The sequence below is a fragment of the Argentina anserina genome, chromosome 4 (genome assembly GCF_933775445.1).
Source record: "Argentina anserina chromosome 4, drPotAnse1.1, whole genome shotgun sequence".
NCBI lineage: Eukaryota > Viridiplantae > Streptophyta > Magnoliopsida > Rosales > Rosaceae > Argentina > Argentina anserina.
This window is the reverse complement of record NC_065875.1, coordinates 22,041,169-22,055,539: the sequence shown is the minus strand read 5'-3', so window position 1 is coordinate 22,055,539 and position 14,371 is coordinate 22,041,169. Positions and strand designations below refer to the sequence as shown.

Below are 14,371 nucleotides of genomic sequence, written 5' to 3'. Positions count from 1 at the left end.
TATGTTGAGCCATGTATTTGTTACACATTAAAACGATCAATCAAATTGAGAGGAAAAGAAAGAATGAAAGATGCTTTAAGAACTATATTTAATGCATCAAAGCAGAGGAAAAACAAGCACCATGTTCCATAGAATGTGTATTGTGACGAGGTTTAATCATACTTCTATTTTCTATCTTCTCTCGTCTCATTTCCACATTCCCCACACAAATCAGGCGGAGAAGCAGAGTTGTAATTCGATTTCATCCCCTATTAGTACTGCAGTACACTATCAATATCTGAGTCCCAATTTCTAAATGAACTTTCATTCATAAAGTGAAATGCATAGAGCAATTGACATGCCGAGTATCAGCGAAGTTAATTGCATCGCCGTGCTTTTCAGTGATGAGCTGCCATTGTTATTCATTTCTGCAAGCACTCCAGCAACAGCAATGTATATAAATCCACCAGCTGTAAAACCCTGCAAATTGGGGAAAAGGAAATTCATTGAGATTTTTGACAGGCAAATATGAAGTAATTTTTTCAACCATAAATGTAAAAACTTATAGGCTCATTTCACCTCCATCAGAGACGACTGCCCTGGATCCTGCCCAATAAGCAGAGCCTGCACCAAAATCCACAGATTACTACCCCATTTCAATAATTGAAGATACAATTTGAAAAGGGAAAACCCTAGTACTATATCCTACCATTGCGGTTCCAACTAGGGCCACAAGCGCTGAGAGGAAATTGAAAAGGAGAGCTTTGGATACACTGAAACCGGACCTCACCAGAATACCAAAATCACCAACCTGAGACAGAGTAAGGTGATACGTATGAACACTGCATGTATTCATAAAAGATTGATAATCGAATACATGCTACCTTTTTACATTAAATGAACAAGAGAGAGAATTCAAACCTCTTGAGGAATCTCATGAGCTAGCAAGAATAGAGTTCTAGACCACCCGCCAACAGTACCATGAAGCAGAAATGCACTTCCTAAGGCCATCCCATCCGTGAAATTGTGCTGCAGTGGAAAGACAAAGCTTGTTAATATCATAATAACCACAGTTTTTGTTTGACTAAGTACAAGATTAAAAACAAAGGAGAACCACATACAACACCATCAGAGAAGAGATTGAGATAACCAAACACAAGATTGTTGGGTTTTCTTGCAGGTGCTCCATCTAATGATTTAGCATCATGACTTGAGTAATCTGCACCATCAACATCTGGTTTATTATCCTTATCACCTGTGGTAGTGTTTCTCTGCAGGATTGGCCAGATGGCACAATGTTAATACTTCAGATCATTCCAGTAAACAAAATTCATTAACAAGGTTCATATTCCTCTAATAACAATCTAACTGGATAAAATTATCAATAACCAATGATATTCTTAACTTTTAGGTAAATAACTTATTATAGACATGTAAGTAATTTATATTTGATACAAGATTTATATAAAGTTACGAAGTAGTCCCATATCTGACACAAAATGAACTTGCAACTCAACCATGATGTAAGTTTGAAAATAAATCAATATGCCGATTAAGCTGCTTACCTTACGCAATTGAGTATCATGATGAGAATTTTCTTTCAGAGAATCATTTAAAACTTTTTCCACTTTTCCTTCCGATGATGCATTTGACTTCCTCCCATCTTTTCCAGTGGATGATTCTGACTGCGAGTCATCATGAGAATCATTGTCATCCTTCAGTTTCTTGCTGTGATGGTGGTGATGATGACCATGACCCCATGCATTAGTTCCTCCAGAGTGTTCCTCAACATACCTCACTATCTTTTCTACTAAAAGAAACAACACAATTCCCGCTGCAACAACCAAGATATAATCAGAATCCAACCAAAATGCCATAAGACAGCACGCACAATGATAAATAATACTAACCCAGGACGGCAATTCCTACAGAAAGATCTTCCAAGGAATGTGCATGTGAATGCTCATTTTCACTATGATCATGGCCTGCATGGTCGTCATGTGAGTGAGAGTGCCCTCCACCTGCAATAAATTGGATTCTGGCTCACTTGTAAAAAACGCAAATGCAAAGATGAACGAACAGCTATACCCTTTTTGTATTACTACACACACATACACACACCAAGCATCATAATAGAATGTCTAACTATTGCCCTACCAAAAGCATGTGGTAGTTGATGAAGGAAAGCATCCCCTAACATAGCTCCAGCCTGCAAATGCAATGCAAATAGCGGATCAAGATATGAAACACTAGAAACGCTCTTTAAGATAAAATTGTAACCATTGAAGTGATATTCCGATCAAGACAATATTTGTTCATAAGTAACAAAAACAATTTCTTATGTATGATTCATCCCACACATTTAAACAAGTATATATTAGTTAGTTCAGAAAAGGCATTCAAAATTCAAGAACATTACAGGACAAAAGATTCCGTTTTATGGTGAAATGCCGGAGGTCAAATCTAAGACATGCTCAAGCAAAAAACAAAATGTTTAATTTTGGATGTAACTATGCCAGGACACATTAATCATAGTAAATCTAACAGTTCACTGATCACTCTATCCTAAGTCAACATATGTATAGCCCTGCTTTAGGACTCTGGGGGCCATTTTAAGGTGGATGCCTCTAAGCCACTGCAACTTAGATGCCAAAATGTGATTATTCCTAAGATGTTCTAGATCCCTGAAATCCACCAAGGATTGCAACGCTATAGGAGTTGAACAGAGCGTCCCTAACTCCTCAACTTTCAAGTTTCTGGGGGTGAAAAAGAACAGTACATGTATAGCGTACATGTATAGCCCAAAGTAAAATACTGTAAGAATTTCCAAAAGCCATCTAAATTCGCGATTTAGTTGCTACTACACAGGAGGACCTGTAGTAGGCAATGTTCAGCAAATTGGAGACATATTTCCCAAAGCAAAATTTCAACTTCATTGGTCAACATGAAAGTCTTGAAACAGCGTGAAAGGAAAGTGATGAAATGGAAAGTAATGTCACTAATAGTTTAGAATCACGAGATTAGCAACGACAAAGAAAATAAGGGGAGCACTGGTGATTAGTTGACAACATGAAATGTACAGAAGCACTAGAGGTTGAATGTGATTGAGGAATAACAAGAAACTGACCCCAAATAAAGCCAAGGAATCAACAACTGCCTTGGATGGTTTTCCCTGTACTGGAAAAATGGTAAAGAGTTAGTCCCTGACACTGAGACAGGCATCCTAGAGCAAAATTTATCACTTAACTGAGAAAAAGGTCATTGCCAATATCAATAAGGATCTCTTCATTTTCCATCATCACTTACCGAATATAACTGGCAAAATAATCAGGCAAATGAGAGAAGCCATGCTGACTAAAAGCGAGCATCCCAAGGAATGAATCCAAAGACCTATATGTACATACAAAACAATAAGAGGGTGAACATCACATGGAGTCAGGGATACATTTCAGATGAGTGTTTCCACTTGACAAGGAAATGTAATAAGATTAGATAGGAAGTTAGGAACTAAGCAACTTAGAACAGTTTCCAGGGTGAAGCAGAGTTAAAAAAGACTGAAGCTTGTGTTTACAAATATAGAGATCAAACACCAATTGAGGAACATCTCATGACTTCGCACTTGTGATACAGTGTGTTCCATGTTAAATACCGGAACTTTCAAAGAGGCGCTTCACATATGTTGATTTACCACCCGATCCAATCAATTTCTTAAACCTAGATGACATAGTTTCGTACTGATATCTCAGATGACAAACTAAAAATATACTGAAGCACATTCCCAGAATGTCTACCATCATACAGTCATCGAATTCTACTATTTGCGAAAAATCCCAGAACTTGTTTGGCAACTACACAGTACAATTCACAAAACAATTCAGTTCATCACACATTATACACATATCCAGATTACAAACCCAAAATCAAAAAGGTAATAGATTAACAGTAATCCTAAGAATATCATAAGATGATTACAACAACAACAAAAGAAATATACATACCAGAAACTGAGAGCTGCAAAGCACCAAAATGCTCACTGTGATCATGATCATGACTGTGAAACCCAAATCCATACAACTTCATATCTTCCTCCTCCGCCAACTCCTCAGGCAGAAGCTTCGACCCCATCAAGGTTTGTCCTTGGTGACCATGGCCATGATGGTCATGCCCATGACTACATTTGTGACTATGAACATGAGCCTCCCCAGATGCACAAACCAAACCCAGATCCAAACACAACCCAAGAACCAAACCAACAACAACAAACGCCATCTGTATCTTACACGCCCCCATTTCCCGGCTGTTTAAGGAGCTGTTTGGGTGAGACTGAGAGCAGAGTAGACTATAAACCACTAAGAGCGGCTCTTACAGACTCCTTCGATGGTCACTACGCAAACGACTATAAAGAAAAGTACTATTATTCCGATTATGATACCGAAGGTCACCACATCCATCCCCCTCTTTTTTTTTTCTTTCTTTTTTCTTTTTTTTTCTTTTTCTTTTTTAGAACAAAGTCTGAATAGAAGAATCTAAGAACAGATCCCTTTTCTTCTCTCCCAAAATCCTAAATAATACACTTCCGCAGATCCACACTCAACTCTGCTACCACCAACTAGCTCACTACTCACTAGTACTACCAACTAGGCAACTATAAATTCACATCATTGTTGTTGATACTACAAAGTTGTAGACTTAGCTTTGTAGCGTATTAATACGGTAATTACTTTAGTTTTTAGTGTACTTCGTTCGGTGGATAGTTTACCCGAAAGGTCGGATCTTTGTATTCTTGGTACTACCGTCAGGATAGTCCAAAATCTGATCTTTACCTTTCATACTGATCCCAAGTCACAACATGAAGAAGACCATGTAATTGCATAGGGACGAAGTTGCGGCTTCTTTGTTTTAGACTCTTCAGTGCGAGGAAGAAGGTTAAGAAAAAATGAGCAGGTTTTGGCAGCATTCATGAGCTAAAAATTGAGCCAAAGACTGCGACTTTGCGGCTCTAATGAAGCTTAACATTAATGATGGATACAGGAAATGAAAAAGCTTTGAGCTTGTGGCAGCAATGCTCATGAGTGGGAGATATCATGGTATGGAAGTCATATACATACAAGCAAACTTGAAATGGTGAAAGCACAAGCAAATCCAACAAAGAACAAGGTCAGCACTACCATAACCTTCTTTAATATAAAGCTACTCGATATTGACATGGAAGAATTCCCAAGTTAACAAGTAAAATGCCAAAACTTAACCTAGCAGAGTCGCCTCTCTTATACCCTTCAAAGCACAACTTTGTTCTCAAAAGTTAAACTACTACCACTTTCCACGTAAATCCTAACAAATTACAATCATAGACTAGTGTGTACAATACCCTTCCAATATTCACATTGTTTCTGCTGCTGCATTAATCCGGTGAAGTTTTCATCTAACTTGTGAGCAGCTACCTGACCCTGCAAAAACATCATCAAGTTGATTGATAAAGGGGGATAAGCAAAATGTTTTACAGAATTTACGGAGAGAAAGACTTATGGCGGTGAAGAGAAGAATGCAGAATGATAAGCAAATTGTTTTACAGAGTAAATGGAGAGAAACATTTAAGGTGGTGAAGCGTACCATTTCCAATATTTGGCTTCAATCACGAGGGGGAGAGCCTAACACTGAACCACAAACAGATGTAGCATATGACATTGTATCTTCTTTTGATATGGCCACAAAGTTCAGTGGTGCAGTTGACAATCGTCTTGTTTCCTTAAAATATCCATTTTGGCGCCCTGAGTAAGATCGTGGTGTTAAGAGCTCTGGAGTTCCGCCACCAACTGAGTTCCGACGAGGGTTAGGAGTCATGGATCCATTTCCATTAGCACGATATCCATTTGGTTTTCTGAAGCTGTTACTCTTTCTGGGACTAGGTCTAGACCCATACATGGCCTCTTTCTCTGTGAGGAGAAGATCTTGGATCTTCTTTTGGTCCTGTACAGAAAAGAGAGTGAGCCATTCCAAGAAGAAGAGGAAAGAGCCAAATGATTAGACTTTAAGCAAAGTGGCCATATGCATACTCAGTCAACAGTAGTCCTTTTTTCTCATTTTTGAGTGACAACTTTCTCTTAGAATAGTACATAGTAAGTTAATGCTGAAAGACATGAAAGACCCACATAAGAGACTGTAGTTAACTTACCCTGGATCGTTTCTTCTCCTCTTCCTTCTGCCGCCTGCTCACCTTGTAATCTTCTAGTATTGACACCAAGCGTACCTGCAAATATTTATTACCCAAGTTTAAAAGAGAATGAGAGCAAACTAGATAGAAAACAGATCCTACAACACAACTGCTTACCCCATCATAAAGAAATGATGTCTTTCTCTCGTCCTCCCAGGCAAGCGTCTTGTTAATCAAATTGTCAACAATTGCTGCAAAGAAAAATTGTTAGCTCTAACAGCTAAACCAACAGATATAGTAGTGAATGCTCAAGAAGACAATACCTGGGATTTTGTTTACAGTCACCCGAGCACGTTCAGCACGTTTAAGGTTAATGTGAACTCCTCTCCCAGCACTGTACCGACTATCATCCTGAAATTCAAAAAAAAAAAAGTAAAAATGTACAAAATTAGAAGTATTACAAAAAAAGAAGCATAAATAATAACAATGGCATGAAAAATAGATGTAACTAATGCATGTTAAACAAACCGAACTCAAAAAAAAAATTAAATAAACTAGAAGACCAGCTAGAATAACTAGATAAAGTTTTCAAAACAGAACAGATGAAACTAAAAGTCTACCACAAAAACTCAAAGCTTACTTGATTGTAGTCTTCAAGCCAATTTTCCTCTTCACAAGCAAATAGCCACCGGTCTATCCTATCCGTTATTTCTTTTCGACTTAGAGCTTCTTCTTTAACTTTGAGTATCTGTGCTTCTATGTTTGCCAGAAGTTCGGAAGGATCAACTAGCCCTGGACAAAAGTAACACGATTAATCTTTTAGGCAATTATATTTTAGCAAATACATTTAATTGGCTTTAGTCGAAGTGAAGTTTGATACCAGAATCTATCAATGCACTTGATTTTTCAGCAGCAGTGTTGGTATCAGGTTCTATGTGAGTCATTCTGCATATTTCTTCTAATTCAGACCTCCTTTTCATAACAAGCTCTTTCATTCTACTTGCTTTCAATTCAGTGAGTCTCTCCACTTCTGCAGATGCCTGTCAAAGAGATCAAATTAATCAATACGATAACTTTTAGAGAACTTGAACTAATAGATGAGACTGATATTTAACCTGTTCAATAACATCTGCTGAAAGTAAGCCAGGATGAGTAATGTCTGGTTCTGCATTTCCAAGAATGTAGGTAATCCTTGAAAATTTACTCATTTCTTCTTTTGATGAGTCCATCAAATTCCAGAGTTCAAAGAGTGATGCAACGACATCCTTTAGCTGTATTTGAGAAACAGGGTTACTCTTCTATTTCATAGCCAGAATCTAAAGGCATGTAAGGCAGCAATAAAATTACCTTCTGGATTCGAGCTGTTCTTTCCATTTTCAATTTGAGAATGGTCTGTTCTAGACCCTCCAATGTCCTATTGCTGATGTTTGTGGACTGTTCTGTGTTTGTCCTCTGCAAGCTTGGATCCACTTCACTTATAGTTTTGCCAAAATCCAAGCCAAGCACACCACAAAGAGAATGAACCTCATTGACAAATCCCAATACCTTCTGAAGACGGTCAGACTGCCAAAACAGAGGTGTAAATTATCAGATGTAGATACAATTACATTACAAAAGTATGATTTAAGTAAAGCAATTCAAAGCATCCATAGTGCAAATAGTCTCCAATCTAGAATGGGACAGCTTTTATTGTCTATAAGAGAAGTCAACCTACAAGGTATAAGCTGAAAGTAAACTATGTCAAAAGATGAATGCAAGTCTGGGTTACAGCAATAAAATTATAACCTCTGAAAATTTGTTGACAATTTGTGAGATCAGACATAAGCTATCTAACGATTTTATCTTTACTGTCACAATTTCATTTACACAGATGTAGAACAGCAGTTGCAACCATTCAAACAGGACCTCAAAACTCACCTTTTCCTTTTGAAGGGTGTGCAGATGTCCTTGATACTCAGTAAGCTTTCTCGATGACAAGTCATGTTCATCAAGGGTTAATGAACTAATCAGGGAATTGTTGAGGTTATCGTAACCAGATATCTCCTCGCTAATCTTCTCAATTTGTGTCCTTATATCTGAAAATTGCTTCATTCTTGCCTCTTTCTTCATTTTTAGATTGTCTAGCAGTGGTTCTACAGATGCGAGTTTCTCTTTCAGAGAACTTGATCTCTTCTCTTTCCGAATCTGTAGAATTATGTTGTAAATTAGAAACTATTTGCAACTTAAAACAGCAATTGGTAGCCACAATCAGTACGAATATACTTTACACATGGATTATCAGGCAGACCGGTGTATAGCAACATTTAATAAGAGAAAGGACACTTGAGAAAGAAATTTCTTTTACAAGCAAGATTATCCAAGGACACAACAAAAAAAGCCAAGGGGCATTCTCCACCACATCTCATAATCATTGATTCAATTCTGGATTAATTCTGTGGAATGTACCCATATCCGGCCATTCAATCAGAGTATTATTAATCACAAGTAAATGACTCAATTTGCAAAATAGAACAAAATACAGCTAGTACAAGAACAAAAAGTGGTCTCCATTCCACAAAAGTCAAAGTTGGATTTTTTACCGGTGAATCTATATTGAGTTCCCCCAGAGTAGCCATGAGAGTGGCGAGCTCAGCTTCTTTTGCCGCAACAGACTGATGAAGGCGTGCCTTGGTATTGGCAGCTTCATCAACCTTCCTCCTGTAAATTTCTAAGCATGCTCTTTCCAGCTCCAACAACATACGGTCTTGGTCTGCAAGGGTCTCACCAATTTCGGTCCATATTTGCTGCAAAGCAGAAGCACAACCAGTTATTGCTGTATCTTGTACTCACATGAGTGAAATACTCGCCACAATTACATGGGGTAACAAACATTTTATCCACAGAAAGTAACCTAGGGAGACACACAGCATCCTTCTCATCCTATCATGATCCACATCAAACTTGCAAAGCAGAAAAGGAAAAAGAGAATCTTCGAAACTGAGATAGATGAAGTGGTAATGTTGAATTATGGAAACTGGGAAACAAAAGTCAAGAACCCAAAATTAAGGCAACTCCATTCCAGTCGAGTAGCATCTCTGATAATAATACCAGAGGAAAGACCATTTTGGAAGAACCAACAGAAAGTCAAATCCCATAAGAAAAATTAGTGAACATAAACCCTAGTCCCAAAAATCCCATTGAAGAAAGAAAGCCAAATTGAGGAGCTTTCCAATCCAGGAAGACACTTGCAAAGATAATTAACTGCCAATCTTGTCATAAATCACTAAATTCCAGATATTGTTGAAACCATCAAGAAGAACAGAAAAATACAAAGAAAAACAGAAAAATATTCTCTAACGTATACAAACACATGTTTCATAAAGACCATGATCAAATTTTGATGAACAGATCACATTTCACGGAGTCAATTAACTTAAAAAGGTTGACACACCTACTTTCTTTACCAATTCAAAGGAAACCATAAAAGAGACCCCTAATTTAAAGCTCTAATGACACATTTTAGCGAAATAATTAATGTTTTCCTTTCTGACAGAGCAAAACAACTTTAAAAGTGAGCTGAAAACCCATGATGAAAAAGCAAGCTTCCAAGAAGAAGAAGCAGAAGCAGAAGACACAATTACATAAAGTTACAAACTTTACTGCTTAAAAACAACAAGAAACACAGAAAGTGGAAGAAGAGGGACACAGACCTGAAGCTCTTTGAGCAAATGATTGCAGCCGCTGCTTGCTCTGAAGCTGATAGTGGGACTCCCAAGAGCTAGCATTTTGCTCAGATCTCTGTGTCTTCCTCAAATTGATGTCAAAGCAAGATTCTTGTGAGCTTTCAAGTAGTCAACAAACCCAGAGAGCCCAAATTGAAGAAACTGAGGTTGACAGTGAGAAAAGCTCACACCACAGAAGAGACTGAACAAGAAGGAGAAGAAGAAGGAGGAAGCATTAACCAAGTGTTTGTTATCAAGTCAAAGAGAGACCAAGAGACCAAGAAACAACAGTGGCTGTCTCCATGCCATAAACAACCCTGGCTCTTCTAGATCTGAACCCTCTCTTCACTCTTCACTGCCAAAAGCTTTCTTCGCTTTTTTTCTTTAAATTTTTCAGGAACAATGTGTGAGAATTGGAACAAGCAAAGGATCTCCGAGATGGGTTTTGGACGGAACGGGGAATGGAAAAGAAGAAACTAGCACCAACTAGAAAGAGAGAGAGGAAGAAGAAGCAGCAGAAGAATAGGGTAAAGGTTCAGACTTTAGAGAAAGAAAGAGAAAATCAATGGCATTTGTAATAAGTAAAGAGCAAAAACAAATCAATTATTAAATATATAAATAGAGAGGAGATGACTATCTTTCCATTATGAGCCAAATGCTAAATGAAACTATACATCATATTGCGCGCGTGGGTTTCATATTTCATGAGATGAGTGCAAGAGAGTCTTAGTACACAGTGAAACAAAATCTTAGAGCAGCTTAGCTGTGAATTTGATGTCAGGTGTGATCTATGAATATGAGAATTTAAAGACATCTCCAACCTAAAACTCTAAATAGTTTCATGATTAAAATTTTAGCTCTAAGAAATAAAATTATTTATCGAGTTGACATTAACCGTTTTCAACCCGTGGCTAAAAATTTGAGGTTTGTTTTAAGATGAAAAAATTGTGTATTATTAAATAATATGAGAGCATATATATAGGCATTACAAAACCACAATCATGTAGGATTTGGAGTCCTAATCTATTATGGAGATGTTAATCTATTTCCTAACATGAAACCTATTAGGCTAAGACACACACAAGGGTATAATAATAATTCTCCCGAAACACTCCCCCTTGTGTCGCATGCCTAGGTTGCATGGTGCACACATCGTTGCCTCGGTAAAAACCTTGTCAAACAAAATAAAAACCTATTGGGTAAAAACAAAACCTTGATCGAAGGGGAAAAGAGCACAACGCACCGTCTACATTTTATAGCATCATGTGAGATAGACTCCTCCTGAAGTCTACGAAACAACTCCCCATGATTAGTGCCATAATTATGGAGTACAAATAACAACTTATACAATGTCCATTACATGTTTCTCAAACGTAGTCTTAAGCCAATGATTAATCATTAATCTAGCCACACATCTTTAGATCATACATGTTATACTTAGCCAAACTTAGATCTTAGGAAACAAGATTGCATAACAACTCAACACAAGAGTTTGCAATGAAAATCAGATTCTCGGATAGAATGAAATTCATTCACTTAAACGGCCATAACTTCTTCGTCAAAATAGGTATCAGCAAATTGTAAAATGTTCTGGAAAGTAGACACCCGTGGCGTTCCAATGACATAAAGTTCAATGTGTCTTTCGCAAAAAGAATGGGGGAATGGACCAATGAATGACTGATTTTGGTCCGAAGCGGAACCGTACGTATCCTTTACGCTACCAGTGTCGACTACTACACCAAGGCATACGTTGATGTTGCTGGAGCTGCTGGCGGCGTTGGTGTGAATATGATTTGTATTGGTTCACTAAGTGTAGAACTAAACTCATGTCAAGGGAGCAATGCAAGTCCAATGACAATGCATAGGCGCATAGTTAATCGCATCATAATGAAAGCAATAGTGTCCCAACAACACTTACATATATGAATCTATAGCTTATTGAATCTCTTCATCATCTTTACTTAGACGGAATACAGAATCAAGAATTAGCTTTCATATGAACACATATGGGTATGAGTTCTTGCAATCGATGAGAGCATTCCATCTCCCCCTAACGACGGGAAGTATGTCTCATCAAAGTGACCGTCTGCTAGTATCGCAGGATAGAGATCAACGGTTGTAGATTGAAAATAGCGGACAAGTGTTGGTGATTCATAAATCATAACCAACCAAAATAATTAATCGTTTCAAGTAGACCCATTGAGATTACTACAATAGAGACACATAAACAACTTTAACCAAATATGCGTTAGTGAAAATAACGTTGGGATCGTATCCAGTGACCATCTAGTATGTACTAAACACTTGGTGAGTTGTGGGTCTGAAACGAATAAGTGTCGCTGCATGGAACATCATTACATATCCCCATACAAAAATCGGCAGGTTAGTACCCATAACCAAGTCCGAGCTCTGCTAGATCGTGCAGTGAATGAACATGAGGAATAATATGTTCAACGACGATCCCAGTAGACATGCAAAATGAAATCATCAAAAATCGTGGAGGTGAACTCTCCAACGGTATCCAATCAAATAGATTTGAGAGGATATGAAGGGTGGTTAGCCCTTAGTATGATGATCATGGCTAGAAAATTTAGCAAATGTAGCGTTCAATGTGGAAAGCAAAGCGACATGCACCAACGTGTCGATACTCTTAACGTATACCATAAAAATACCGAAAAATGTTCGCATTTGGTTGGATATGGTCCACTAATGTCACCTTAAATACTTTGTAAGAGTGGAATGTTCTCGGTTAGAGCCTTAGTAAATAAGGACTTCCTTGAAATCTAGCAAGATAACAAGCTTTGAAAAATGAGCGATGGGCATCAAAGATTCTTATGGAGGCATTAGAAAACACGGGAGGCAATACAAACTCCTGTGAAGGAGGGGATGCCGCCACCGACGGCCTTAATGTCATGGAGCCGCCGAGAGGGGCTGGCTCGGCCTCACCATGTGGAGCATGGGTGAGGTGATCCTCCAATCGCTTCGTGAATATGAAAAATAAACGATCATGTGAAATTTCAAAGAACTCGAATCATCATATCTCGTTCAAAATGACCAAAAAATGATCATGTCAGAACCGAGGAGACAGCAAAACCGAACCCATGATTCAAAGAATCTTGAGTTACATAAAGCTACTGCTGCAGGCAAGCAAAGTTATGTCTGCATCTAACAAAGCTACTGTCTAAGCTTGAAAAAGCTAATGTCAATGGAATCTGACATATTTATTCCTCTCCATTCTTAACACAAATATCAAGATGAAAATCCATCATTGGCATGTAGAGCCTTTGAAAACTTAGCAAGGCACGAAGATATAAAACATCTTCGCACGAGATCCGTAAAACAACTACATGCGCCGTAGGAAAGTGTGGGTGGTTACGCAATTAGCAAAACACTCGATTTCACGGCGGGACATGCTCAAAATAAAATTAAGAGAGTCAACGACGCGGTGAACTTCTCTAGACAATACGCCGTAGGATATTGTAAGAGGGGGGATTGAAACAAATGTGCAATCCCATCGAGTCTATCACATGGCAATAGAACTACATTCTTCAACTGAAGAGTTAGAAAAACATGGTATTGGAGTAGTTGAATACCAAACAATTAGGGTGGAAAACCATCCATTTGGCGTGGGTGGTCACCAATAATAATAAAACATTTGAGCTATGAAACGACTTGGAGAAAACCAGAAAATTAACCGAAAAACCATGTGAAAATAACTCAAAACCAGGTAAAATTTGGACTGGAAAAATGTGGCAGTAAAAACTGCTAAAAATAAGCCGGAAAAATGACGAGAACCGACAAAAAAATCGTCGAAAACTCGCCGGAACCGGCGGCGCCGATTGCTTGAAAACTGGCCGGCGGCACTAGGAGCTAGCCGACAAGGAGGCCGGGGCTGCTGTCCGACAGGAGATGCCGACAGGAACCGGATGGTGGCACCGGAAAGTGGCTAGAATGCGGTCAAAACGCCGGAAAACGTTACCGAAATGTCGGAACAGTAACCGAGAAAAATGTCGTCAATTTTGACGTTCCGAGGTCCGTTTTCCAAATTTTAAGGTCTAAAAACACAATGTAGTACTATTGAGGTCTCATGTAACCCAAAAGCGGCCAATTTAAAAACCACGTGAGTTGCAAACGTTGACCATTCATGCTAGGTTTAAAGCAAATAAAATTCTCACGAGTTCATATTGTAACAAGAAATACGAGATATTTTATTGACTATGCCAATATTTAATACAATACAAACAAGCTTCCAATTCCAATAGATGACTTAAGCTAAAGTCGAGCAAGAAACATGGCAATGCCAACGTCATACTTGAAAAATAGTAAGCAGAAAACATAGTCAAAATAGATTGACTAATCAAAAGTCCGTAACAACAAAATCTTGCATATCGGATCGGGCGGAGCCTTAGCCTGAGGCTAAAAAAATGTGCTTACTTGAGAATGGAAAAATGTTACGTTTCCATCTCCAAAATTCCCTCAAGAAAATAGATACAGGTGCCAAAAATGGCATGTGTTTCTCGGATGTGGAGCATGGTTCAAG

At 38.2% G+C, this 14,371-nt stretch overlaps 2 protein-coding genes across 2 annotated transcripts; both read right to left on the bottom strand.

The window, feature by feature from the left end:
- Nucleotides 1–57: 57 nt before the first annotated feature.
- LOC126791737 (IAA-alanine resistance protein 1) lies at nt 58–4,619 on the bottom strand. The gene is made up of 11 exons (XM_050518207.1): nt 3,978–4,619; nt 3,286–3,369; nt 3,107–3,156; nt 2,137–2,188; nt 1,890–2,000; nt 1,545–1,813; nt 1,101–1,250; nt 901–1,008; nt 689–790; nt 559–603; nt 58–459 (listed from the first exon to the last, which is right to left on the bottom strand). The coding sequence occupies exons 1-11, from the start codon at nt 4,267–4,269 to the stop codon at nt 304–306; spliced, it is 1,419 nt and encodes a 472-aa protein (XP_050374164.1). The 5' UTR covers nt 4,270–4,619; the 3' UTR covers nt 58–303.
- Nucleotides 4,620–5,064: 445 nt separating this feature from the next.
- LOC126791725 (65-kDa microtubule-associated protein 6) lies at nt 5,065–10,384 on the bottom strand. The gene is made up of 12 exons (XM_050518193.1): nt 9,820–10,384; nt 8,710–8,913; nt 8,048–8,314; nt 7,478–7,693; nt 7,246–7,401; nt 7,011–7,170; nt 6,771–6,922; nt 6,454–6,541; nt 6,308–6,381; nt 6,152–6,226; nt 5,590–5,946; nt 5,065–5,426 (listed from the first exon to the last, which is right to left on the bottom strand). The coding sequence occupies exons 1-11, from the start codon at nt 9,892–9,894 to the stop codon at nt 5,608–5,610; spliced, it is 1,806 nt and encodes a 601-aa protein (XP_050374150.1). The 5' UTR covers nt 9,895–10,384; the 3' UTR covers nt 5,065–5,426; nt 5,590–5,607.
- Nucleotides 10,385–14,371: the final 3,987 nt, after the last annotated feature.

Bases quoted from the DNA above. Each gene is read 5' to 3' on its own strand.
- LOC126791737 (XM_050518207.1), bottom strand. From the start codon at position 4,269: ATGGGGGCGTGTAAGATACAGATGGCGTTTGTTGTTGTTGGTTTGGTT. The intron at 791-900 runs GTTTGAATTCTC...ACTCTGTCTCAG, and splicing joins CTCATGAGATTCCTCAAGAG to GTTGGTGATTTTGGTATTCT. The intron at 604-688 runs GTAGGATATAGT...ATTTTGGTGCAG, and splicing joins CCCTAGTTGGAACCGCAATG to GCTCTGCTTATTGGGCAGGA.
- LOC126791725 (XM_050518193.1), bottom strand. From the start codon at position 9,894: ATGCTAGCTCTTGGGAGTCCCACTATCAGCTTCAGAGCAAGCAGCGGC. The intron at 6,923-7,010 runs GTATCAAACTTC...ACTTTTGTCCAG, and splicing joins AAGTGCATTGATAGATTCTG to GGCTAGTTGATCCTTCCGAA. The intron at 5,947-6,151 runs GTAAGTTAACTA...TTTTCTGTACAG, and splicing joins AGGAGAAGAAACGATCCAGG to GACCAAAAGAAGATCCAAGA.